We start from the raw sequence: 25200 nt of genomic DNA, 5'->3' as shown, positions 1-25200 counted from the left end.
CCTATCATCGCCAAGCTAGGTCTGTAGGCAGTTCATTTGTGCAGTTCAAGCGCTAAATATTCTCACTGTCCTACGAGAGACCTTCAGACAGATGATAATGAATTTCCATGTTGGGTGAAATTTCGATGCTTATCCGTCGATGCCGCTTACAATTTACAGAATTATTCTACTGCGTGTGGGCCAAATTTATTGACCGTCGGCCTGAAAGACACGACGTTTTAGACGGCCATCATTCGTTCGCAAGTTCTTAGACCCTTGCCCGGCAGACCACGCCAATGGGAATTTCACAAACAAGAGCGAGGTGAGGCGTTTGCGCAGCAAGCTTTCTACTGACAGCATGTCCATTGCGCTTTACACACTAACCCCCTTCAGACTATGTAGGTTACAGTGATGGTGGAAGTAACCAACCTGTTTGATTGGAGGCTGGGAGAATCTTAATTTACAGTGAGACTAAGGTACTTTAAGGCACCCCGGACTCAGAAACTCGATCAAAAGCTTATTGATCGATCATGATCTGATCGGGACGAGATCAATGCCCGACCCAGTGGATTTGCACAACCGCTGAGCATGCCAAGGTTGTATGATAGCACTTCCCCTGTGACCGTGCTCGTGACTAAGGGCTTCTAAGTTCTTCGGCACTGTGCCTTGAAGCTTGAGCGGTGGGATAAGACTTCGCATTTTGTAAGTCGAAGGTTTCGGTTGCCTCACATGAATGCTTTTCACTTTGAATACATAACACCATGGCATCATGCTGACAACGATAACGCAGGTCTTGGATCCGTACGCCCTCGTGTCCCCCATTATACATGAACAATAATATCCTGCATTGCCTCCTCGGCATTTCCCATCTCTTACCAACCACAGGCCATTACTATGACATGGAGCTAGCCCCAGTGTCTGTAAGGCTGTGTCAGAGTTCGATAGCGAATACAAATGATGAAGAGAGTTGTGAAAGACATTGCGGAAGAGAGACGATGAGCTTTTCGTGTGAGAACGTTCGAGTCTTGTAAACTTTGATGGATGATCTACGATGGGCTATATATACGGGTGTGAGTGACAAGACATACTGGTGAATCTAAGGGTGGCGGGTGAATTTCAGGCGTGGCGGTCCGGCGGAAGCGTCGTCGAAACAAAGGTACAAAGAGAGAAACGAGGGTGGTTGTAACAAAGGCTGTTGGGAGTAAAGATAAAGTAGGAACGAGGCAGTGCGTACTATCATGTCCAAGCGAGCGTCCAGCGCCAGGCTTTCTTACATGTCGCTGAAAGTTCAATTTGTCAAAGCACAGCGTGTCTGATTGAAAACTGAAAACAAGTTTTGTAATATCGGGTGTGCACTAAAGTATGATGAGGACGAATAACATTAATCATAAATTGGGTCACCTCGGACGGGATTCCCAAGCTTGACAAAGCCGCCGGTCCACTGTGAAGCGTTCCCTAGCAGGATACGGGACCGAGAGCCAAGTTCCAAGCAAGACTCGGAGTTCCTTTGAGTTCGTGCTTGTCGGAGTTCCAACTAACAATGCTTCCTAAACCTCTCGACAGTCCATATACCTCATGCTATTGCGAGGAAAACATATATTTCCTCGTGCGTCGGTTTCTGGATCAAGCGCAGGTGAAAGCTACATGGGACATTTTTGCTGTCATTATATCGAATGTGACCAAGACGGTAAATCGTGTGCAGCCGAATATGCGAACTTATGTCACTGAGAGTGTAGGTTGCGCTTTGGAGTCAACTCAAGGCGCCTGCTGTAAACACAGCAGTAATTTGGGATTATCATGCCGTCTTGGTTCTGCGCAGCCGGTTGGGGTCTCATTGTCGGTTGCTCAACACGACGCCGAGTATCGAAGAGGAAACTTGGATCTACGATTTCGATTCTATCTTAGAGATGCCTAGTCGTTGGGAAGGTATGCAGATATAAAATGCACGGGCGTCATGGATAATTTAATTCCGGATCTTGTCCAGAGTATGTTGAGAAGACTTTCCCACCAGATTCAGACATACTACCACAGTATCGGTGGTAAGCTTACATGTCTGCCCCTGTCTTGCTCGGTATCAAATCTCTAATATCTATTAGTTTTTTCAGGGTCGTGTCTGGAGAAGAGTACTTGCATTCTTTTGCGTCGGACAGATCTCATATGGTGGGGAATGAGAACTTCCGTTTTGCGTGCGACCTGTAATGATGAGCCTCTGAATCTCAGTTATCTCCCGCGGCCGACTCATCGATCGACTCGGAGTATATTTCCCCACCACCTCCTTACCCTATTATTTGCGGACCCCTGGCTGCTGCGCACGGTTTCACCAACAACCTCATGACACATTTTGTTTCAATGAAGTCGACATCTAAAGGATACGGGACAGTGATGGATCGAGAGGCATTCGTTAGTTGGTTGCTCACAAGTGTAATCATAGACTCGTAGTGTATTATTGTGACATGTGACATACAGCGTGACTTGGTTCCTCAGTACCGACGTTCGTGCCAGTACACACGCAAGTAGCAACCTTTGCTCACTTATTGTTCTCCTTCATTTTCTCTATTGCGATGAATGCAACATCATCGACGTCCATAGTGGCTAATGGCCTTTCGAGTAACGGGGCTACACCTCCTACCGGACAGTCAGAATGTTCATTCAATGATAGTCACCGTGAGCCGACAAATTTTGCTGTGGTAGCTCAGAATGGTTTCTCGCAGTGAGTTGGCTGATTTGATGTCTATTCGTTGCGTGCGACTTTCTGACATTTGGGTCCGCCACTCGAACGCGTGGCAATTGTGAAATTACTCAACCTACGCAGTCCTCCGTACCAAATGCACAACGAGGAGATTGTACATCACCTCTATCATGCGGGATTTCAGACTGGCGTATGTACAGGATTCTTCTAAGAGACGAAACCTTTTTAACATACTTTTAGAATTATGCCGACACCATACTCGTAGGCCAATTTTCATCGCGTCAGATTATTGTACCTAATACATATTTTCCATTTAGCATGTGCATCAAAATACCTACCGCCTTCACGCTATCGTTCTTTCAAGATCGCCGTTGCTAGCGCATCTTATGTCAACCTCACCTCAGTCTGGAGCTCAGCGTGTGATATACGTACAGCTTGAACATGAGCCGGAGGTTACACAAGAAGTACGTGTGCCATTTTACTTATTACTCCGTTCATTTCCGGCCACCGTGCGCGGGGGGAGAGATACGAAGGTCACATTTGACTCAAATATTACTTTCTTATCGTGTACAACCACCGTCCTCGGAGCCCGTGCTGAGCGGAATTTCTCATCTGGAGACTGCAAGAGCTGACAGAATTATTATTACCCCTGCAGGGCTTTGCCATAGGTATGTACAATCGTGTCCTTGGTCACGTCTTTACCTGGTGTTCATTTCCGGGGATATTTTCAGCACTAGGATATCTATATTCATCAATTTCGCTAAGTCTCATCCGGCCCGACAATGCACGAGGAGTACTCGCAGCTGGTTGTCTACTTGGAGGCATGGATGAGCTATGCGGTTATGCTTATGATGCATGCAGGCAGTCGATCAATGTGGAGACAATCAATGAATGGCTCGAGTTCATCGACACGATCCCTTCATCGCCGGATGGATCTCTCAGCCCTGAACTATCGCTTACGTCTGTCTTTGGTCACTTTACCCAAAGGTTGCGAGATGATGTCTTTCACTTCCTCGTGGTGACACTCCCAAATGCCCTGGAAATTAATTCATCCGAGTCCGACCCATCACAAGGCCATACTGGTCGTGACACCCTGTTGCGTGTATTTTCCCTTGTCCCCTTCGACATGTTTAAATCGGCGGTTGAATCACGCGCGTTTGAAATTGGTAAATGCTGCTATCGGCTATCAACATTGTACCGAACATTTATATTCATATTCACAGGATCTGATCAAGCCCGTTTTAAGTTTGCGAAGGATGTTATAGAGGTGAGGAAGAGGGGAATCGCACGAGGGCACGGAGCAGAAGAAACGGTTGTTTTAGCATTCGGCGGAGGGCATCCTGGTGGAAGCGCCGTTCATGTCACTCGAAAGATTCGAAAGCGGCCCCTATGGAAGGTCAACTCATGAAACCGAATCTTGTTGGAAAGTCGTATTACGTGACTTTTTCTCCTGCAATCTTAGTTGACCTATTTTTTGCTCCTCGTTGACTATCGCAGATTACTGCTCGCGCGCCAATGCTCAGTGTTACTTTTCAGTGAAAACCTACAAATAGGCTGATTCAATATACGATGTCGATCGTGTATACCTGATAGGCAATTCTCTTGGCGATGTGGTTAATATTAGCCTTTTAGCTGCCCAGAACGCTCCGGAACTTGTGAATAGTTACTTACCTTTTACAGCTTCCAACACTTTTTCGATGAGACTCGATTGAATGAACATGGACTGGTTCAATGACCCAGTGCTTCAAGCTTCAGTCTTCAAACCCGTTGTCTAACAGCGTAATCAACCAGGGGACACAGAAACACCAGCCCGAAACCCGCCTCCACCTTCCCCCACAAACCTTTTGTTCCAAGTACACGAATAATCCCGCGTTCTGCGTGAACGTATCCACGCACAGCGCGTCAGATCTCGGCTCATTGCAAGTGGTCGCCCCATATAGTAAAAAACTGGTCCCGAGAAGTACCAAAAAGCTGGTTGACATTCCGGATGAATCATGGATGATGAATCACAAATTGTCCACCTCAATCCCGAAAGTATGACGCTGATTCGCTGAATCAATAACGGCACTTTTCGCGGCTTTTAGATGAACAATGCATCGCCTTGCATCGCTCTATCTATACGTGTCTTCTTCCTCCTCGAAGTGCACCATGATCAAAATCATATGATAATATCCAATTTCCGTGACTGAGTATCACGAGTTGCATAAACCTGAGGCTTGCTCGACATGTCCCGGGGATATAAAGCCTGCAATCTACCACCATTATGAAAAACAACCAATCCACATTCCAATTGTCCAATGGCCCACTCCTTCGAGATTTTCTTCACTGGAAGGGATGATCCTCGCAATGGCTGCATCGTCATCGGCGAGGACACCAAGCCAGTATTTTTCGAGTTCGAGACACAGTACTTGTCACCTTCCTCAGCCCGCACCACTGTCAGTGTCGTCTTCCAGACTTGTCACGACGGGCGATGCCTAACTTGCGAACTTCTATTTACAGATATCTAGCAATCGCAATCCTGTTGCAGCTTTGCATTGGATGAACGGTGGCCTCGGTGTTGCAACTATTGGTGATCGTGAAATTCCAATGGCACACCTGGTCCAACAGGGATCCAGTACATCGTAAGTCGGTATTAGTACTGTCCAAACGATGCCTTAATATTAAGTCGATTTTCAGCGCTCGTAGGTTTCCTTCTGCGGATGGCCGCCATTATGAATGGCGCAAGTGTCACGCTGATCCTAGGTCGTACGAGGTAAGTCCACCCCAATATTTCAAATATCGTCCGCTACAGTTGAATCTCCAAAAGCTCTTCTCCGGACCCAATACAAGAATCGCCAAGTTCCAGAAGCTTTCCCAAGCCACGCCGATTGGTCCTTCGCACGGAACACTACAATATAGCTTTAGCCATGACCTTCTATTGCTCGAAGCCTTGGTTACTTTGAATCTTAATAGGTGGTTAGATTGGACCGGGTGAGATGTTGGTCGGAAGAATAAAGGGATATGTATGCATGTATTACTGCCTCTGTACGAATATCGATATCACAACGCCCAATGTAAACACAAATTCTCCGTGCAAGCAAGACCAAGCTAACGAGAAAAGATCAATATAGCATAAACGATTATTGACTCCAGCAATCAAGGATTTCTCATCGATCCCAGCATGTGTTCCAGTTTTTCTTCAACCGTCCAATGCATATCGGTGTCAGAGTGGAATGATAATGGGGTAGAGCGGTCAGGGGGTAGGTTACCAAAATTGAATGAACCAGCGTCCATCCCCTGGGAAAGTGACTCGATCAAACGACCGATATGAGTGGAGGAGCTTGGAGTTAGACAATTAGTACCGAACTTCTGCGTACCGAGCGCAAGAACTGACCTATAAAAAACCTGCTACAGCGTTAATGACGTTTGATGATGGTGGAAAACCATTCACCTTGGTTTCAGGTCGGTTCTTGCTCTGTGATGACTTTTTACGTGAAAGGAACGATGAACCACTGCTCTTCGACGTCGATTTGCCGTGTTCCTTAACAAACACTTGCAGACCTTCAGTGTTATCACGCAAAGAATATTCGGATGCAAGACTGGTTCTACTGGCATAAACTGATTCAAGGTCGTCGTCACGCAAGCCGTTCACTATTGACCTAGAAAAAAGTCAATTATCTAGTGGCTGGGGTGGGCTTAATAATCCCAGAGAACAGTACAAACCAGATTGTTTCGCCATTCGCCATCTCAATCAGTTCAAGGGCAGCACCGTCAGGATGACCTTCTTCATGAGAGCTTCCAATGTCCACCGCATCGTCAGCGGGTGCATTTGTATTTTTGCTCTCACCAGCGTACATGTCGTATCTGATGGTAAAAATTAGACACGGAAAAACAGGCAAAATAATTACCCACAGAGAATCATACGCAGAGTTCGGCTTCTCGACAGGTGCACCTGACGTTGAAGGATGTAAAAGGGCCTCAGCTTGAGCGGTCATTGATGTGGGTAAAGGAGGTGACCGATCAGTCGAGAATCGCTTTCCTCCGTTCGACTTCGGTGGCGGTGGGGTAGGTGCGCGGTCATGTACTGAACGACCAGACTGTGCAGACGTGGCGCTGCCCGGCCGACGATGACGCTTACCCGAAGGCTTACGCGCCATCTGGCTCAAGTCGGTTTTAGATGCACGAAAGTCCGAGGGAAAGATAAGCGTTCTCCTAACAATAGTGGGATTCTCAGGAATGCCTTGATGGTTGTGACTGGATTCCCCCGTTTTGCGAATGGAGAGTTTTCTCACAGTCCTATCGTCTCCTCCGCTGCTGATGCCGCCATCATCGCTGAATTGTGGTTCTGGGAGAGGTGATCGAGATCGCATGGCTGAGAGGTCACCTCGTGCTATGGATGAGCCTGCCGTGGCGTTTGATGTACTCCTTGACAGAGACCAACCCGCTGTACGTGATGAAACGGAGGCGGACCGTGCTAACAGGTCATTTAATGCGGCTTGATCAAGACCAAGATTGGTAGCTGCTTCAAACAACTGTTTGACGGCAGCAGAATCATTGCTCATCGCTGGCGGTCCATCAATGCTTGGCCGAACGCCACCTACTATGGGCACGGAAGTAGAAGCAGGGACGGGTGCCGATGCGGGTGAAACGGTATTAACAGGAGAACCAACTAGGCCTTGACCATGATGTAACGAAGTCGTCGGAGAAGGAGTGGTTGGAGAAGCTCGTGAAAGCCCATTGCCATTTTCAGCTTGAGCATCTGCCGCACGCTTTCGGAAGCGGGACATGAAGCCTCTCAGGCCAGGGGTAGCTGAGGCCGGGGGACTGGATATTGATGTCGGTGACTTAGCCTTGCCTAAATCTGTCGAGCTTCCATAGGGATAACCCTTGGTAAGAGGCAATGTCGGCCTGCGATTCAGAGAAGCCGAAGGGGGCGGTGCAGCGCTGGGCTGGAGGCCGAGAGGGAAGGGAGTAACTTCTTCACCGCTCGGAACTGGCTGTTTGACTCTCAGAGTATTACGGAGACGCCTCATCCTCTGGGTGATGTTCAGAGAGGGCTGATGGGTGAGAGGTGCAGAAGTAGGAGCCTTTGGCTGTTGTGGAAGAGGGATGGTTTCTACTCTGGTAGGTGCTAACACTAAATGGGGTGCAGATATTTGGCTGGGGGTGATTTTCTTCCGCGTCACAGATATGCTTGAGGCATTGGCGTCAGTAAATTTCTGGCCAGAAGACGTCTTCATCAAAGCAGCCGTAGCCGCTTCTGCTTTCCGCCGAACTTCGTTCACGAGTTCGCTCTGATCCATTAACGGTCGAGGGCTTCGTACCGAATCTGACCGCAATGGGAGGTTATATGGTGACGCATTGGACGACAGCTGAATATCATCCTGAGTAAGCGACGCGACTGGCTGAGGAGTTGTTGCCGGTGGTACCTGGATCTGTGATGGATCATTGGACTGCGGAACGTCTTCTACGGGTGGACTGTTGTCCTGCGGTGATGTCATAGTTCCTTGCTCGTCTCCGAAGCCAAGGGCGCGAGCTAAATCCCTATTGCGACGCGTGGTAGTAGGGGACACCTTGATCTCTGAGGGATCCTCCAATTCCACCTTGTTATCGGTCACGACGCCAATCGTAGATGTGCGGGGGATGCTCCCCACGACGGAGTCAAGCAATGCATGAGCCTTGGCAGCTTGATCAGGCGCTGGGGAGCGCCGTCCGGTGGGGGACACCTGGGAAGCGGCCGGTTGGTTCGGGGGCGGGCTTGCAACCTGTGACCAGTCGTGAGTCATAAGTAAAATTGGAGTAAGAGAAGAGGACGGACCCGGTTATCACGGCCGTTCTGGGAGTAGTTCGACTGCGAGGTCGATGGCCTCCGTCTCCGCAGCGAGTTAGTCCGCTCTCGAGGCTCTGTATTATTTTCCTTTGCGCGCGCAGCGCTCACCAGCTTGTCTTGAATGACCACGAAATCAGATTTGGTCAGACCTGCATACCGCCGTATGATGTCCTCAAAGTCTTCATCATCCTGCAAGCTACCTGGAGTAGCGGAGCTCGACTTGTCCAGATCATGCCACCTGGATTGTTGTTCAACATCGCTAAAGAGGTCGACGGTTACATCTTTCTTCTGCTCAACAGACCATGAGTGATAACTAGATCCAGTGGACTCCAGCGAAGACTGAGATGAGTTGGCCAACGCTGAAAAGGCAGCAGGCTGAGAAAGTCCAAGAGAGAAATGCGAGGATGACTTGTGATGATGTCTTGATGAACGGACGGTGGCATGGTTGGAGAAACCCGGAGAGTCGTTTGAAGGGAATGCGGGAGAGGCGGTGGTGGACCGAGACTGAGTGGGAGTGGGGGACCGTATACTGCGGCTCGAAAATGAAAGTGAGGACCCATAGTTGACGATACCTGAAAGGCTGGACGGGGAACGACGGTCTGCAGGAGCAGGACTAGTCGAACGGTTCCACGCTCCAGCATTGGGCGCCTGAGGGTAAACGGGACTCTCAGGAGGCACGGGCACTCGAACTGACCGGTTTGGAGATTTGGATTTATCCGCATTAGATTGAAGATCGGTGTCCGTGCTCAGACTACCATTTCTACTGTGACTGTGACTAGAAGAACTACCCCGCCTGCTGTGAGTGCGGTTGGAGTTAGAAGGGGTACTAGAGGGTGAGTTGACATTCCAAGTAATGTTCGATGGAGTACCCGGTCGAGAAGATACGACCATAGGTCGGAAGGCGGAGCCCGTCAATGGAGATACGGGTTTCCTCCTAAAGGCAGATGACACAGAAGCTTCCTGGTCAGTACCACTCGCGCTCTCGCGTTGACTGTCCGACGAGTATTGACCACCAGCACTACGTGACAAAAACGAACTTGCAGGTGGGGCCACGGACGGCGAGATGGGTCGTGGGGTGCTACGAGATGCGTCTGAACCTCGCCGGAGTAAGCTTGAAGTGAAGGTGGTGGTAATAAGTGACGCTCCATTCATATTTGGAAGTGTAGGTGACATCGCACGTGGAGTTGCGGAATGCGCCCGCGCATCATCAGAGTCAAATGAGGGATCACGGGGCGTCATAGGACGGGGCATTCCAGGGATGTAACCTGGAAGACGAGGGGTGGGCGAGATGGTGCCCGCACGACCCAATGGGGTTGGGGAAAAGCGTTGCCTCTCGTTGTCAATATTCAACTGTTTATCTGATGATATTGCGGTTCCGCCTTCGTAGTTATTGGGTGATTGAGTCTGACATCATGATTCAGTATGTAATGCATGAAGAAATCAATTTCCCCACCGAAGCTCCTGATGTCGAATCACTAGCTGGAGATGAAGCACTCGACTGTTCTACGTCACTCGACCGCGGAGCAGGATGTGCTGTTCTAGGCATGAGTATCTCATCCTCGGCCTCCTCTTCAAAGTCCCGTATAACACACTCCAAAGCAAGTTCAACGCGCTGAACGCTGACGGAACTGTTACTTGATGGATGTGCGCTACTTTTGTTGTTGTCCGCGAGCGCCTGCGAAGGAAAATCTTCGATAGAGGATATTAATGACGTGGAACGAGCTAGGGGAGTCTTGTCGTTGGGGCTGGAAGGTACTGAAGATACAGGACCACTGCCTTCGGGCGTTGCAGGTCTCAAACTCTCAGAATAGTTTGACGAGGGTTTCTCTCTGAGACTATGATCGGAGTCTGATGGTGTGATAGAGGCTGCGCCACGGCTGCTGCCGCTTCTTTGCGACACAGAGCGGAGATAGCTGTACTCGCGAAACCGTCCAGATGCAAAAAGATTATTGCTGTACCTCTTTGTTGAACGCGAACTCGGCGACGGGGATGAAGTAACAGATGAAGCTGGGTATGTAGTCGAAGAGGTCGTGGTGGATATATGAGAGGTACGCTCGTGAGTGTAGTCGGATTCCATCCCCAGGTCGGTGGCATTAGCGCCAGAGCCGCCCTCAAGTTTGCTGCTCGAAGTGGTACTAGGCGCAGCATTTTTGGTACGCATCCGCCCAAGCGTCTCAAGGATCATGTCCTCTTCCTCCTCTGATATCTGGTTTGGCACACCACGGGCTCTCTGTTCTGCAAATTTGGACCTGAGATCGTCAAGTGTAAGAGGATCGCCGTAGGGGGAGCGGAGAAGCGTGAAACGGCGAGTAAGACTGGGTACCTGTATTGTGAGAGAGCTGTAAGGCTGACAAGACAAGTCTGTGACGCACTCTGGTAGTATGAGTGATGTCCGAAAGTCACTAGCAGGCGGAAGTGCTGTGTGCTCAGATGTCGGTGTGAACCAACGGTCTTCGTCAAACGGGCGGCTCCTGCTAGGGTCGGACCTTTTGCTAAGGCACGTCAACAATAAAAGTTAAAGCGAAGAAGCCGTTTAAACGCAGCGGTGAGGTGAGGTGACGAGATATTGATGATACGCGAATTAGGCTTGTAATTGAAAGGGTAGAGGAGCAGCAGCCAGGCTTACCGGAAACGATGCATGGTTTTTGCTGGCAGGAACCCTCGTTTAGTACACGAGGCAGGGCGCTTGGATGATTGGATCTCGAGACTTTTCTGGGAAATGAGTGTACAACGTGGTGAACACGAGTTGGTGTTTTTACGGAAAATATTCTTCTTTCAAACTGCTTTGAATAGGACCCGTCAAAATTTAGATCCTAATGGACCTAAACTCCACACGTAAAGCAAGATAACGGTGAGTTTCGCTCATTCGAGCCTTCAGCGAGCTGAGCACTCTGACTCGCGGAGACTCATGAGAGTCCAAGTGAATTGCCACAAAATTTAAATGGTGTACGCTCTTAACAAGTCCATCCCGCCTCCGAAGAAGTTCGTCCAGCTTTTCACCAGAATAAATCATTGATGGATGTCCTCCACATTAATGCCAATGAAAGCCGCAATACCCTGCATGCCAAGCCCTCTTTTCAAGATTCTGGACCGATATCTGCTGGTTAGCGTGTCTTCGTTCCAGGCCTCGTGAACACAGATCTAACTCCCTTCGCCCCAGCCCACATGAAATGAATCCGCAAACTAGCTTAAAGTATGTAAATAGTACACACGCGGGCTTCAGGTCAGTGACGCCCGCAAGATACCGAAATTCATTTATGACTGACGCCCTTATCTTCTGCCGAGTCCCCGCACATTAGGAGCTGCCGCAGTAAGCGGTTAGCTACCGCCCGAGCCTACATTGCATATCTGACGCAAGTAAACGACCGTTAGTATACCTCATATTATACAGAAAGAGCCCTTTATGAAACAGGGTAAGACGCCACTTACTTCTTCGTGTACTCCTTTGCGGTAGCTAAGAACTTTACTTTGTCGTTCTTCAACAACTGTAAATGAAACCGGTTAGGGGTCTACATCAATCACGGTCAAGACCCAAAATCTCACTGCAGCGATTTCAGGTTCGAACGGATCGTCCGGACTTGGATTGTTCACTTTCTCTTGAATAACCGCCAGTACTACAAGGATATATCAGCCCGAGCCAATTACAGAGGATATTTCCAAGGTAAGGTCTACCTGTTGATAGCGTCACTGATGGCTTCCACTTGATGGGGCGAATGGATGAAAGAGCTTGAGTATACTATCCCTGCGGGTGAAGAGAACGTTGGCCTCACCTCATCGCGAAGAATAGGGACGCAAATATGGCCCTCTTCGTTGATGCCGGGATGGTAAATCTTAGTTAAGAACGTGACCTAGTGATGCCGTGGATGAACCCTCACGTAAATGACACAGAAACGAAGTAAGAGCTATGAAGATTAGAAACTCAATTAAACTGATGGGCATAGTGGAACGTTTCGGGGTTCGACTCGGGTGGATGGATATGCAACGAAAATAAAGGTTGATAACTCACGCTCGGCGCCTTGAATGGAAAATTCATCGGGAGCTCGATCTTGAAGTGAAATGTTCCGTTTTTATATGGGCTATCTGACTTGGTGCGCAGTAATGTGAATGAAAGAGGGGGGGATTAAATGCTGTTAGTGATACTTACAGAACCCTTTACTGAACACTTCCAAACGAGCAAGTTATCTGCTTCTGGTTCGGCTGATATTCCCTAAAGACCGTTGGTCAGATAAAGTTAATCTGCTATACAACAGGCTACATACATCAAGGGGCCTGTTTGTGATATCTTGGAGCTCCTAGACATCATCCAGGGGCGTCGGAAGGTCAAATTCATGACATCCTCACGAAAGAGAAGAAGGGCACCTTCTGAATTCGCCTGTAGACGATTAAGATCCTGAATCAATAAATGGTTCGGTTATTCATACCTAAGAGCAGTCATCCTGGGTCTTCCAAGTTGTGACCCAGCAGTGGTAGAACAACAGTGACTTGACCAAAACGGAAATAACGACAAACTCGACCAAATCCAGACAGCCTGCTACCCAGTGCTCACTTTGTCATGCTTTGTTGCGACTTACTTTCGCCCGTCATCGCAAGCAATGGTAGTTGTTACAGACTCAAGCGTGGTGGACGGACCAAGCGGTTCAAGGCCATCTACGCCCTTGTTGGTTCCTTCAAAGAAACGCAAGGTCACGTCTAATCCTGAAGCATCTCCTGCACCCAACGACCCAAACAATCCAAGCACAGCAGCCAATGTTGCTCTACCCACCCGAAACGACTTCTTCTCTCGTCCTCGTCTTACAATATCGCGGTGGCCTACCTTCACGGACACTTCTATAATGTATCATGCCACAGAACAACTTGCTATGAACCGTATGGCCTTCAGATACGTCCCAGCAGGCGTTTCGCCCCCTGGTTCTGCCCTCCCATGTCGAACAATCGAAAGTCTGCCCACGAGCTACAGAGTTAGCTGGGAGGATCGCAGCTCTTTTGTCAAAGTCACTCCTGATGGCCTGGGGTTAATTGGTGAAAGAGGTTTTAGGAGTGCGCGATGTAATGCACCCGTCCGTGAGGGCAAGTGGTATATGGAGGTTCGCGTCGAGGATGGCGGAGGAGATCGATCTACTCATGCCCCAGATATCAACATGCGTCAAGGAAGTCATGTCCGACTTGGCTGGGCGCGACGAGAAGCGCCTTTGAATGGTCCAGTTGGCTTAGATGCATATTCGTACGGCTATCGTGACAATGGTGATAAGGTCTATCTATCACGCCCTCGCCCTTATGGTCGTTCCTTCCGTAGTGGGGATGTTATTGGCATGTACATATCCCTTCCACCTCGATGCAAACCCGATCCCCGTGACAGTCATGACCCCGCACATATTCGACGCGAACGCATCCCTATCGAGTTCAAGGGCCAGGAGTATTTCGAAAGTCTCGAGTATCCCCAGAGCAAGGAGATGACCACTCTTATGGACTTCTCTAATAAATCAAGTAATACGGCATCACTCCCATCTGCCTCTTCAAACAAGAAGGCTGCGTCAACAAAAAACCTCCCGGAGCGAGGCGCACGTCCTGGACAGGTACCAGAAGCCCCCGTTCTTCGCCCTCTACCAACCTTGTCAGGATCTCACATCGCGTTCTTCGTCAATGGCGAATGTCAAGACATTGCGTTCGAAGACCTATTCGATTACCTGCCTTTGCGCACGACGCCTGCGTCGAGGAAGAAGGAAAAAGACAAGAAACGAGCGCGTGAAGGGGCTCCTCGGGAACATAAAGAAAACCCTTTTGATGACGGAACGCTGGGGTATTACCCATTCATTTCCTTATTCAACTATGCCCGCGTGCGCATAAACCCAGGCCCAAATTTTGACTTTCCGCCTCCCCCTGACATAGACAGTGTGCTCAAGAACACTGATCACAATGTAAATCAAGCTCAGACTTGGCGTCCCATTTGCGAGCGGTACCCGGAATTTATGAAGGAGCAGTGGGATCTGGACGATCAAGAAGAAGAAGAGGCTGCACTGGACGCGGCCAAAAGAGCCGAGGTCGAGAAAATCGAGGCACAAAAGAAAGTGCAGAGGGAAAAAAGCAGACAGCAGACTGAAGCTCGGAAGAGGGCCAAGAAAAACGCAGAGTTACGAGGATCTTCGGTTGCGAGTGCCCATGGTTCCACAACGGAACATGCAGCTCCTAGTGGTGACCGTCTTGGGTCGTCTGTCTTGATCGCGTCTACATCGCAAGCGACAGAGCGTGGAATGGATCAAATACACTCCCCTGCACCAACAGCTGCGTCAAGTGGTGATCTCAATCACGTCCTAGAAGCGGAGAGTGGGTACAACTCTGAGGTCATCGAAGGAGATGGAGAAGAAGAGCAACACGACGGATTCGCGGCAGCCGTGGATCATCACGATGACGATGACGACGATGACGATGAAGCGTTTAGGGAAGCCGCAAGCCCTTACCGCAAATCACGGACACAAAATAATAGTTCTTCTGTCATGGACATTGACCTAGAAGATCTACTGTAATACATAAGTACCTCACATGTGTGATCAGATATGCAGATGAAGGACGACAAGAAACGTGAAATATGCAGAAGCAGTGACCGAGAGCGCAGTACATTTTGGTCTGTCACTGAGCCGCGTGGGAGGACGTTGAGTGAAACCTTCGAGATAATTCAACTATCCGATTGCGGTTAGGAAAGGTGATATGGGACTCGGGCGACTCGCAAAGTCGTTCAGAAATTGGTTCTTAATAAACCAGCGGTGGAGAGCGATGTTACGCACTCGCAGATTTCGAACCAACCCTTTTTCCACAAATAGACTGTGTTGCATGGCGCAAATGCAATCCACTCTGATCATGATGTCCAGGGTGCGAAAGTACTCCGGGGGCTGCACGCATCATAAGGTAAGTCTCAGTGGTGTTGACGACACGATCAGGTAGGTGGCCAGGTCTCTGCGTTAGGACGTTCAGCCCACCTCTCCCAAGCACGTCCACCAGTGCAGGGGTTCAAGTCTGGATATAGAGGATCATAATAGACGGCGCAAAAGAGATGCCGAGCTTGGACATGTGCAAACCTATGTAGATATTCATCAAATCAGTGAGGAAACTTCTATATGAAATGGAGAAACCCACCGCCACATCGCAAGGACGAAAACGATCTGTAACAGAACTCCCACCCAAACCAGATCGCGATGGAAAGAAGAACCATTTTCACCAGTGATGGTCGGCTAGTTGCGAGAATAATCAGATGCAATCATATCAAATGCGTCCTTTGTCTTACCAAAAGCCCGCTTCGGTCTTCGGCTTCCTTGGTATATTTGTGTATTAAGTTACGCTTACACTCTTTCACCGATTCGATACGAAGTGTCCGAGCTAATTGATTCCGAGAACGCCGCGCTACCCTTGAACGTTCTTCGAGTTCTTTTGAGTAGCTCGGGTTCAATGCGAGATTATCAGGAGGTCTACAGTTCCTATCAATCAGCCGTTTTTGCGAAGCCATACGCTTACAACATTACCTATCTTCATCACTCAGCCCACTAGCCCATTCCTGGAGTGTTTGCCGTATTTGAGCTAGGCCTGCAGCGTGACAAATAGGTAAATTATCATGTAGGACTGATGAGCATTCAGGGACATCTTCCTGAACTTCTCTTCCCGTTACATTGATTTTATTCTTGTTTGAGACACGAGGAGTACGAGTTTTAGTTGATGGCGAAGCACGAATTGCGTCTCCCGCGTCCGCACGCTCGTTCACAATCGGTATAGGAAGTTCGTCAACCCTTTCTCGACCGAATGCATCAACAACCTTCACGATGAAGGCTTTTCTCTGTGGACGTGATGATGGTGCGTTAGTACGAGAAGCGGGTGTCATGTGGCGTCCAGGAGTGACAAGCCTAGCTAACACCGGCTTGTCTACGGCACCACCTTGAGACGAACCATTGATTCTTGTTTGGTTGACGTTCCTCGACCGTGATGCATGACTATTAGGCAGAGAGTCGGGCGTAGACATGGGCATGTCAGTTATAGGTACTTGATGTTCAACTTCAGCAGTTGACGCCTCTGATTCCGTCACATCAAAGCGCACTTTGAGGATGTTCTTTTTCGTCCTGACAAAACCAAACTTGGATTGCCCGTCAGACCAATTCTGAGTTGTGGTCGACATCCACGCGCCTGGGGGCGCCGGGGTGCGCACATGAAGAGATTTAACATGCGGCAGAGACGTAACGGTCCGCGCTCCGGAAGATCTAGGAGTCTTCATCGTGGTGTAGTTCAGATGAGCGAAACTATCCTCATCCACTCGCACGGGAGTGATATCTGCTTCGCGTGTCTCTACCTCAGGACCATCCTGAGAGGCAGAACTAGTCAGCGGTTGCGTTCCATGAGTGGAAGAGCGTGGCATCGTCTGCTCTTCGTCCTTAGACCCAGACTCGGAGGACTTTAATGGAGAGTCTGGGACAGAACAGAACGAGGCAGCTGAAGTTGAGGCAAGAGCTCTGATTTGAATGGGTGAGCCGCTTTCTCGTAACAGCGAGGATGGTGGAGATACTTTGATGTATTGTAATGAGATGCCAAAGACTATCATAGGGTGGTAAAGTGAATTGACACACTGGGTTTATCACATTCATCGTCACCGAGACTTTTCATCATGTTCTTATGCCGTTCCCCTGCACGGTCCACAACGGGGGTAACGTCCGTCTCGCTCATGCCGGAATTGTTTCTACCCGGCCTTGTGAGAGGATATCTTCTGCTGGGTGAACTTGATGGATGTGCGAGTAAGGCGCGGAGGCGTGCTACTGGAGTGTCGGAGAATATCACAGAAGACGGACCCGCGACGACTGGCGTAAAGTCAATATCGATACTTTCCTGAGCACCATGATTCGGAACTGGTGTTTGGTGGAGGAACCTGAGACGGGGTTTTAAGAGATTCGGGTGTGATGAAGGCATCTCCATGATTGGATCATCATATACCATCGGTGGCGGGCCAACGTCGAGTACTGAGCCCTCGAGGCTTCGCCGTGTTTCAGATTTTCATGGCTTGTGTCACTGGATAAATTAGGAATTGCTGCTGGTCTTGACTCATTAGTAAACCGGTGAGACTGCTTGACATGCACATATGCATCCGCTTCAAAATCACTCGGTGAGTCCCTCGGTCGTACTTGGGGTAGTCGCAGGTACTGGGGAAATATTGTGCGTATCATATCGCGACTTAATTAAAAATAGACTATGGAAACAGCGCGAGTGAGACGAGGAGAGTATACGTTAGTGCCAGATATAGTCCAGTAGTAAGAAACAGTGAATACAAGTTGGGGTCATAAAAGGAACAGTGAGAAGATCTCACATTGAAACACCAAGTGTCACGTTCCAGGAAACCACTTGGGGGGAGGACTTCGGACTGGATATCTGGGGTGCCACGCTAGTGAATCTTTCCAATACAAACCAAAACAGTACGCTTACCCATAGCTGACGCCGACCCCTTTCTCTATCTCAACACGGATGTCGAATTCCAACTCTTGTGTCTCAGGATCGCAGGAGACCGCACACCAATTTCGTCGCCCCATTATATACTTATTTTGGAGGCGATTGTTGCCATTTGGCTCCTTCGTAAAAAGCGGAAGCTACAAGAATTACCGCGTAAAATCGCTGCAAATCATTTCTAGGATTTGAGACATACCATGACTTCATCAGTTTCTGCATGATGCAGCGTTCTATGAGTCTTGGTCGCCAAAGTAGATACCATGGCGATCACTCCATTCGGAGGCCTTCAATTGGCTTAACATGCTTCATCACGCACAACAGATGGCGGCATCACTTACGGTGTGTTGACGATTGCACCTGAAACATAATTAAATCTCGGAGTTTAAGAGGGAGTAGAAGGAACATACTTGTCACCACGTTGATCATGTATCTATAATCGGTTTCAGGCGGAACATCTATTGTCCGGTTGTTCTTTCCTCCGTTGCCGCGGACCAGCGTTTTAAGAACCCCTACGGCTGCGCAATGCACGTCACCAGAAAGAAACGAAATACGCAAACTTTTCATCCTTGCTATTCCTTGCATCTGTTGAATGAACCAGTTACGCTCTTTCTGGAAGGCATATCCTTGTTAAGTTGGGGCCACACGTGACATTGTTTTCGAACCTTGTGACACTTCGCGGTCCAGTGGTCATTCTGCCCAGACCATCAGCTACATTAACAATGCGTCGTGAGAGAGTGACATACCAAATCATCTAGCAACTCAGCGTCCGCGTTGAATTTGTTCACAAAACTACTGAATCCCGCGGTTCCGCTGCGTCCAAGGGCAATCAAAGGATTCAACATGGAGTCTAGTGCAGTTTCAAGGAAAACCATTCGCGGATACGCAATAGGGATGCCTGTGGATCAATATGAAATAAAGGTGATGCTGGGATCTCATTGAAGGCCGCACCAAGTTGCACAACGAGATGTTTTACGTCCGGAGGCAAATACCTGATTCGTTCAAAAGCCTTTTGGTACTCGAACTCACTGCAGACCTGGCTCCTTTTTCTCTCCGCTCTTGCAGCGGTCATACATTAGCTTATATACCTCCAGACAGTATAAAGCAGTAACCACTTACCGACAGTCCAGCATAAGAATATGCACGTCGGGCCCCAAATAAGACAAAAACGAATGTGACGGTAAACCAACATAGGGACCTTGAGCCCCCAAAATAAGTGACTTGAACATGTGCATCCCTGTTCTATCGTCCAATTTGTCATGAAGAGCTACGACGATGAGGTCAGTCTATGAGAGAGATGTTGCAATCCGCAACACACGATTGATGAAGCATTGAAAAAGCAGATAGAAAAAGTAGCCTCGCGTTCCGATGCTAAAGACGTTATGAGCAGGTGATTTCCCGATATATGAAAGCTACCCACTGCTTGAACACGGGAGACTGTTGAAGCTCTTCAGGATCTGTAGCACAACAGGGTTACGATAAAGGATTGATCAACGAGCTGTAAGTCACGTACAACTCCCGAACCCATCGATCTGGAAACGCGCGAGATTAGTCAGTGACAAGGCAATGGAGCGTAATCACACGCACCAAATCTACAAATGTGCATTAATTGGTCAAACAGTTACCGTTACATACATCAGTGGCTTACCGTGGTCATCTGCAGATACCACATGAGTGTGTTATCAATTTTATCCGATTCGAATGTCTTACCACACATATTCAACATTGGACTTAAAGAAGGGGGGAGTTAGTCGTGGGTAACATGGCATATCTATGATTATCTGGCCTACGCACATCGAGCTGTTCGCCCTCGCGAACGCCCCCATCCTGAAGGAGCTGCAGTAGTGATTGAAGAAAAAACGATCAACGCATGAGACAATTTCACCAGTCAAAGGGAAATTTTTCTTGATGGAAGACTTTGCCAAAATCCATTCTTGTATTTCGGGCTCTCGAGTCAACCTAGCAGAGAAGCGTGACTATTCAGGACGGCAGAGGTGTATAGACGCATACGAGTCGCAGTATAACTGATCGCCTCCTCCCACAAGGACATGAAACGGTCGTTCGACATGCTTCCGCAAGAGATCGATCCACATAGGGTCATAACCACTCTTGAACCCTGGCCCTCTGAAGTCGTCTGGATTCACACCAGCGCTGAAACCATTACACTAAGAAGAAGTGATGAAATATGCAGCAAACAGGTTGTGTTAGCCTTACCGAGTGGGCTGCCCACCGCATGTTCTGATGAAGAGCAGGCACGAAGAAGGACAATTGTATGCCACCGTTGATACGATATTTGATACAGATTTCATTCGTACCCAGTTGTATCTGGATGGGGAAACGCCAGAACGTAAAGGTGCTGTGTACATGTCTTAGCGTTCAAAGATCCCTTACTACTGTATTGGTCGGTTGCACTCACCCACCATTCCCTGAATAGACATAAATCTCCTGGCCAGTTACATGCTGTGTCTGATCATCCCTCGTGTTTCCTTTTCCCTTATAGTCACCGAAGTATGCCTCGTTTGTATCAGGCAACTGCGCTGATGGTCCGGCCATTGCAGTAGCGTGAGGATCTGCGGGGTGCGGACCAAGGTCATAACTCGAATGAGAACCCTGTGTGCTTGGAGAAGGTCGGGCAATCTCCTCAGGGTCCCACTGATAAGTTAAAACTGGAAATGGCTCGTAGGATGATCCTGAATCTGCGGCTAAAAGGGTTGTAGTTGAAATGCTTGATTGACCGGCCACAAGCGCAAGTGGAAACTTACTGACGATAAGTGCTGCGCCTCGCCAAAGACCATTTTCGTCAACTGTATCATATCGCAAAAGGGGCCCGACCATAAACTGAAGGTGGGGTTCCATTCTGGCAAGCCTCTGTGCTCTAGAGCGTTCCACTGCGGGCATCTGAGCCAAGGAGACGCCGGAGCTACCAGACGCCAACCGTTCAATAGCATGGCTAGCAGAAGCGGATCCATTTTGGGCAGGATTATCGGTGAAATATTTTGGGGGAACAGGAGACAGTGTACCAGGAGTCGGGGATGACGGCGGGCGTGGTATACCAAAGCTACCAGCCTGAGCGCGCGCGCTCCCGTCAGGAAGTGGATCAATCTCTTCTACGGGTAGATATCTCCCGTCTGGCCCTCTCTGAATTTCAGAAAAATGATGTGCTTCCTGTGTAGCGCCAGGCTTTTGTGTAAATCGCTTCAAGGGTAACCTGAAGCATGAACTATTACTCGCCTTACGAGCTCTGCGCTGAGCATGCCAGCCCACGGTGTCCATGATATGCGAGGGTCGGGTCGTTTGGTGCCAGCTGCGCCAATCCTAGGTGTATGCATTTATTCACATAGGGCAGTGCCAGGCTAACGTCATTGCAGGTATTATTACCGTATTAATACCACCTCCGCGGCCCGTTGAACATTTACAGAACTGAAGCTGAAGGCTATATGGTTTCTTTGGTGTTAAAACGTACACGTGTACCAGTATACTAAGTATTCACGAAAATTAATTGCAATCGCACAAATAACTAGGTTGAGATATGGGCAATTTGACTAGTGCTTAGCTGGCGTGTTCAACAATCGTTGTGACTAATTTGCCATTCTGTATCACTGTCTTCAGCATCTCGGGCATGGCCTGCTCTTCAAAGACACCATCTTCCTCCCCTTCGACTGGTAAGCTGACGTTGATCGCGCTGCATTTTGCTGTAGTAATCTCAACACCAAGACACTGCTTCGAGAGGTAAATCTGCCCCGAGTCTGTCGAGTCAATCTGGATGGTAGGTGCTACCCCTGTAATTTGTAGGGTAAACGATGGAGACTTCATGATGGAGACAGAAGAAACCACAGATTCGACTAGCACGGAAGTTTTCGTGCAATTAACTGTCATAGAATTTTGAGTAAAAACACTGTTAAACCAAACCAGAAAACACTGACCCAAGGTGACAGCGTTGACTTTCCCCTTGATAATGACGGTCGTGTTCTTGCAAGCAAAAAGGTTGATCACTTGTGTAATATCCACATTGGCGACCTCCAAAGCGGATTCATTTTCTTGATATTCCTGCATCACCATCAGATGAGTTACCCTATTTAAAATGAGATACCTACAATGATCCATTTGTTGCCCTCCAGTGCAAATTTGGAAGGCTTCTTGCCCATCAAAGCCTGGGGTTTGGTTGGTTTAACAGGTTTCTTAGCAGCTATCCGCATAATGAGGAAAAATGATGTGAGGAGTGCAAGATCACTCACCTGCCCCGCTACCTGCAGGGACGACGTTCCCAGCTCGCAGGGCAGGGTTCTTGTGTGTCATCTCGCTTTTGTCGACTTTACGTAGCCCCTTTGTTACGTCCGCGCCACGGTTCAAGTCCGCAAATACAGCAGCGACCCCACCAGCAGGTGCTGCCGGGGAGGATACTGATTCAGCCTGAGGTGGTGGTGGTGGTGGCGGCGGTGGCGGTGGCGGCGGCGGCGGCCCACTGATTGGCTGTGAACGGGGTGATTTGTACTCTGAGACCAGGATGCCCTGCAGGGAGTGGTCTATGATGGTTTGTAATTCAATGGCAAATGGATACTCACGCTGGCATTCCAAACAAGACCTGTGGTGTGGAATTCCATAACATAGCGCTTCATTCCATCAAGAACCCCATTAAATGCCCGAACCCACTCCGCGTGTCTTGGGTCCCTAAATTGGACGTCAACTCAGACCATTCCAATAAGATATCAGTCGCACTTTTCTTTGAAATCCTTGAGTATCCTGTTCGCATAGTACGCGGTACTTTCCTTTATCTCATTCACATATGGTCCCGGTTTGGGTTCCTGCAGGCCGTCGTCATTTAAGAGGTATTTTGACGCGTCAAGATCATACCACAGTGACCCATCCAACGAAAGCAGTCCCATCTGCGATGACTGTGAAGTGGTTGAACCAGTCCCGCTCCTTTCTCGCAGCCTCTTTAGCGCGAGTTACGGATTCAATGCCTGTTTGGAGTGGCGAAAGGATTTCGGCAAACGCCTTCTGGTCGGGCTTTCTGCATGCTGCGGCCTGGTGAAGTACAGACCGCAGGGTAGCAAGTACTTTGGCAAACAGATCAACCTGAAAGATGCATATCTTCAACATGAAACATAACAAAAAATCGCGGAAGTATATGACCTGCTCGTTTAGTGGAGGAGGCGCGATGGCTTTATTGATCTCCAGAAAGGGTTTAAGCTTCCCCTCTATAACAATCTCATCGTATGCGGTGACTGCCCGTGGCACTGCTGCTTGCACCTCAATCGCAGGTGGGGGTGGCGGGGGTGTTGAAGTCGATGGTGTTTCAACGACCGCTGCGCTAGTAACAGTGCTGGTACTTTGTCGTTTGAGATGTCCTGCACTCCTGGAATCTTCTACGTCTTCGAGACGCGATGTGATTGCTTCAAGCCTAATCGCACGTCGATGTCAGCTCCCATAGAACTGGCTTCTACATATTAATGATGCACACCGCTTGATGAGAGTGGCCAGTGAGTAAAGCCCTTGAGCAGAGGATGCCATATCGACAGAAATTGAATTCCCCCGACACTAGCAAGTTCCAGACACAAGAGTCTTCGGGAGGCCAACTATAGCGTTGCACGGTGATACGTGTAGGTAAGATGCGTAATATGGTGGGAGGTATACTCAGTGAGAGGGCTCAAGGCTGTGACTTCACCGCACCGGAGTATTCCGCAGCGCCGCCATCTGTGAATCGGCGGATGCTGACAACATTCTATGTAGCTACTAAATTAATAACTCCAGTTCCTAGTACTCAATAAGTGCTTAGACAGATCTAGCAGCAGTCATCTCATCATATATATGGTGCGCCCTGGCCCTAGGGTTCATCACTTTGCCTGTGTTTCCAGGCAGTCCTTCTCTTGCGCTCGTGCGCTCGCCTTCTTCTTAGCCTTCTTCCGTCGTTGACGTTCTCTTTCCTGTTGCTTCGCGCGTTGCAGTTCACCCTTTGATAGGCCAGGGTTGTGTAGTTTGTCCAGCTAAATGAGTTCAATCGGAGGTGCCGGTGTTCGATAGGGATAATTTAAACCTCGGTTAGCCTATCTATGTAGGCATGACAAGATGTTCAGACACACGCCTTTTGCAGGAGCCACCGCCTAGCGAGCATGCGATTTGTTTGGAGTGATCGAGTTTCCTGACATGCTACACGAAAACCAGTGGGTTTATGAAGAAGTTGAACATTATTCTGGGTCTTATTGATGGACTGTCCGCCAGGACCACTGCCTTGGTCGTAGGTCAGTGGATATCCTAATTAACTGAAAACAGCAGTTCGCGTTTGATCTTTCACCTACCTCTAACGAATGATTCCTCGATATCCTCCTCACGCAACTCCGGAATCTCCCGATCTTTGTGAGCCCTCTTGAGAGCGGAAAAGTTGCGCAGCATATTGGCACTATGCTGAGCAGCAGGTTCTATACTATAGGTTAGCTTAGTGACCAACTGCACACTTTTTGACGATAAAATGAACCTTTGCCCGCCCTTCTCTAATTTTCGTGCTCGTCTGCTGGAAGGCATGAGAGGCGGATTCTTAATACTCTCGTTTTCGCCAAGTTCAGTGTCCTTCGTGAACCGAAGGTCTTAAACACAATTTAGTGACTTCAGATGAGTCCAATCGCAGATCACATACTCCAAGCATCTTCTCCATCTTGGGTTTGTGTTCTGCGAGCTTGCACAACATTTCTGCGTAGCATGGTCGCAAGGTCACGGGCGAGTTGGATTTTCTCTTCAACCAGTTTCACGTCATGCTGCGCGGAGCTGTCCAAATACAATGCTTCTGTCCGCATCCTGTGTCGGAATGCTGAATTGAATTCCTAAGTATGGGAGTTATTGCCACTGAGTGTGTACAAACCTCTTTGTATGGGCTCGTCGCCTACGAATCAGGGTGAGATAGTCCATAAAATAAAATACAAGATGACTAACCATGGAAAGTAGAAGCCGAAGCTCGTAGCAAGTCACGGTACGCTGAGCGCGCACCTGCTCTGAGGGCTGGTGTAACAGACATTGGTTGGACTCTGGAAGCCTACTCGATGCTTTCATTTAAGGCAACCTACCGGGAGATTCCGACGTCGATCAACAACACACATTCCAAAAGGGGACTGAGCAGCAATTAGGGCGTAAGACGCGCTCCTTTTATGGACGCGTCGCGTTCTGGCTCATATGAGGAAAACATGTCTTCTTCCTGCCTGCCCTATAAATCATCCAACCGACCAATAAATGAATAATTGAAGTCCTGTAGGAAGCAGCAGTTGAATGC

The 25200-nt window shown here is 48.9% G+C and overlaps 11 protein-coding genes across 11 annotated transcripts; 4 read left to right on the top strand and 7 right to left on the bottom strand.

Moving 5' to 3' along the window:
• The first annotated feature begins 1417 nt into the window (after positions 1-1417).
• DFJ58DRAFT_752805 (N-terminal glutamine amidase-domain-containing protein) lies at positions 1418-2458 on the top strand. Its single transcript, XM_041387873.1, has 5 exons — positions 1418-1666; positions 1716-1905; positions 1964-2018; positions 2076-2139; positions 2200-2458. The coding sequence occupies exons 1-5, from the start codon at positions 1520-1522 to the stop codon at positions 2416-2418; spliced, it is 675 nt and encodes a 224-aa protein (XP_041251285.1). The 5' UTR covers positions 1418-1519; the 3' UTR covers positions 2419-2458.
• Positions 2451-4310, top strand: DFJ58DRAFT_752797 (uncharacterized protein). The gene is made up of 7 exons (XM_041387872.1): positions 2451-2689; positions 2792-2858; positions 2909-2929; positions 2986-3132; positions 3324-3336; positions 3400-3834; positions 3892-4310. The coding sequence occupies exons 1-7, from the start codon at positions 2541-2543 to the stop codon at positions 4074-4076; spliced, it is 1017 nt and encodes a 338-aa protein (XP_041251284.1). The 5' UTR covers positions 2451-2540; the 3' UTR covers positions 4077-4310.
• Positions 4311-4355: 45 nt separating this feature from the next.
• On the bottom strand, positions 4356-4685 carry DFJ58DRAFT_752796 (uncharacterized protein). The gene has a single exon (XM_041387871.1). The coding sequence runs from the start codon at positions 4648-4650 to the stop codon at positions 4420-4422; it is 231 nt and encodes a 76-aa protein (XP_041251283.1). The 5' UTR covers positions 4651-4685; the 3' UTR covers positions 4356-4419.
• A 152-nt stretch (positions 4686-4837) lies between these two features.
• Positions 4838-5842, top strand: DFJ58DRAFT_7429 (uncharacterized protein). The gene is made up of 3 exons (XM_041387226.1): positions 4838-5103; positions 5168-5289; positions 5345-5842. The coding sequence occupies exons 1-3, from the start codon at positions 4966-4968 to the stop codon at positions 5640-5642; spliced, it is 558 nt and encodes a 185-aa protein (XP_041251282.1). The 5' UTR covers positions 4838-4965; the 3' UTR covers positions 5643-5842.
• Positions 5723-11200, bottom strand: DFJ58DRAFT_7265 (uncharacterized protein). Its single transcript, XM_041385372.1, has 9 exons — positions 11104-11200; positions 10850-10969; positions 9931-10792; positions 8466-9881; positions 6560-8412; positions 6371-6511; positions 6099-6306; positions 6042-6052; positions 5723-5987 (listed from the first exon to the last, which is right to left on the bottom strand). Exons 1-9 carry the CDS (start codon positions 11115-11117, stop codon positions 5804-5806), a joined length of 4809 nt encoding a protein of 1602 aa, XP_041251281.1. The 5' UTR covers positions 11118-11200; the 3' UTR covers positions 5723-5803.
• A 702-nt stretch (positions 11201-11902) lies between these two features.
• DFJ58DRAFT_712487 (ubiquitin-conjugating enzyme) lies at positions 11903-12912 on the bottom strand (the record flags this gene model as incomplete). The annotated part of the gene is made up of 9 exons (XM_041383864.1): positions 11903-11962; positions 12021-12091; positions 12150-12177; positions 12248-12325; positions 12484-12561; positions 12622-12684; positions 12737-12769; positions 12837-12849; positions 12899-12912. The coding sequence occupies 9 exons, from the start codon at positions 12910-12912 to the stop codon at positions 11903-11905; spliced, it is 438 nt and encodes a 145-aa protein (XP_041251280.1).
• Positions 12913-13022: 110 nt separating this feature from the next.
• Positions 13023-15201, top strand: DFJ58DRAFT_7247 (uncharacterized protein). Its single transcript, XM_041385139.1, has one exon. The coding sequence runs from the start codon at positions 13070-13072 to the stop codon at positions 14996-14998; it is 1929 nt and encodes a 642-aa protein (XP_041251279.1). The 5' UTR covers positions 13023-13069; the 3' UTR covers positions 14999-15201.
• DFJ58DRAFT_7261 (uncharacterized protein) lies at positions 15202-17507 on the bottom strand. Its single transcript, XM_041385325.1, has 5 exons — positions 17078-17507; positions 15989-17015; positions 15754-15934; positions 15606-15700; positions 15202-15547 (listed from the first exon to the last, which is right to left on the bottom strand). The coding sequence occupies exons 1-5, from the start codon at positions 17439-17441 to the stop codon at positions 15406-15408; spliced, it is 1809 nt and encodes a 602-aa protein (XP_041251278.1). The 5' UTR covers positions 17442-17507; the 3' UTR covers positions 15202-15405.
• A 138-nt stretch (positions 17508-17645) lies between these two features.
• On the bottom strand, positions 17646-21279 carry DFJ58DRAFT_752768 (uncharacterized protein). Its single transcript, XM_041387870.1, has 19 exons — positions 21174-21279; positions 20705-21107; positions 20359-20644; positions 20157-20298; positions 19953-20107; positions 19737-19901; positions 19653-19672; positions 19568-19599; positions 19456-19474; positions 19363-19399; positions 19261-19313; positions 19062-19209; positions 18894-19000; positions 18689-18840; positions 18608-18637; positions 18349-18554; positions 18142-18229; positions 17925-18085; positions 17646-17870 (listed from the first exon to the last, which is right to left on the bottom strand). The coding sequence occupies exons 1-19, from the start codon at positions 21213-21215 to the stop codon at positions 17825-17827; spliced, it is 2292 nt and encodes a 763-aa protein (XP_041251277.1). The 5' UTR covers positions 21216-21279; the 3' UTR covers positions 17646-17824.
• Positions 21280-21316: 37 nt separating this feature from the next.
• On the bottom strand, positions 21317-23615 carry DFJ58DRAFT_752754 (adenylate cyclase associated N terminal-domain-containing protein). The gene is made up of 9 exons (XM_041387869.1): positions 23404-23615; positions 23076-23343; positions 22794-23018; positions 22659-22744; positions 22505-22610; positions 22178-22451; positions 22037-22128; positions 21866-21989; positions 21317-21811 (listed from the first exon to the last, which is right to left on the bottom strand). Exons 1-9 carry the CDS (start codon positions 23451-23453, stop codon positions 21492-21494), a joined length of 1545 nt encoding a protein of 514 aa, XP_041251276.1. The 5' UTR covers positions 23454-23615; the 3' UTR covers positions 21317-21491.
• On the bottom strand, positions 23607-24975 carry DFJ58DRAFT_752747 (RF-1 domain-containing protein). Its single transcript, XM_041387868.1, has 6 exons — positions 24867-24975; positions 24796-24816; positions 24574-24744; positions 24239-24523; positions 24025-24170; positions 23607-23926 (listed from the first exon to the last, which is right to left on the bottom strand). Exons 1-6 carry the CDS (start codon positions 24946-24948, stop codon positions 23777-23779), a joined length of 855 nt encoding a protein of 284 aa, XP_041251275.1. The 5' UTR covers positions 24949-24975; the 3' UTR covers positions 23607-23776.
• Positions 24976-25200: the final 225 nt, after the last annotated feature.

The sequence above is a fragment of the Suillus subalutaceus genome (assembly GCF_016647625.1).
Source record: "Suillus subalutaceus strain FC151 chromosome Unknown DFJ58scaffold_1, whole genome shotgun sequence".
NCBI lineage: Eukaryota > Fungi > Basidiomycota > Agaricomycetes > Boletales > Suillaceae > Suillus > Suillus subalutaceus.
The sequence above is the reverse complement of the archived record's forward strand: the minus strand, read 5'-3'. Positions and strand labels throughout refer to the sequence as shown.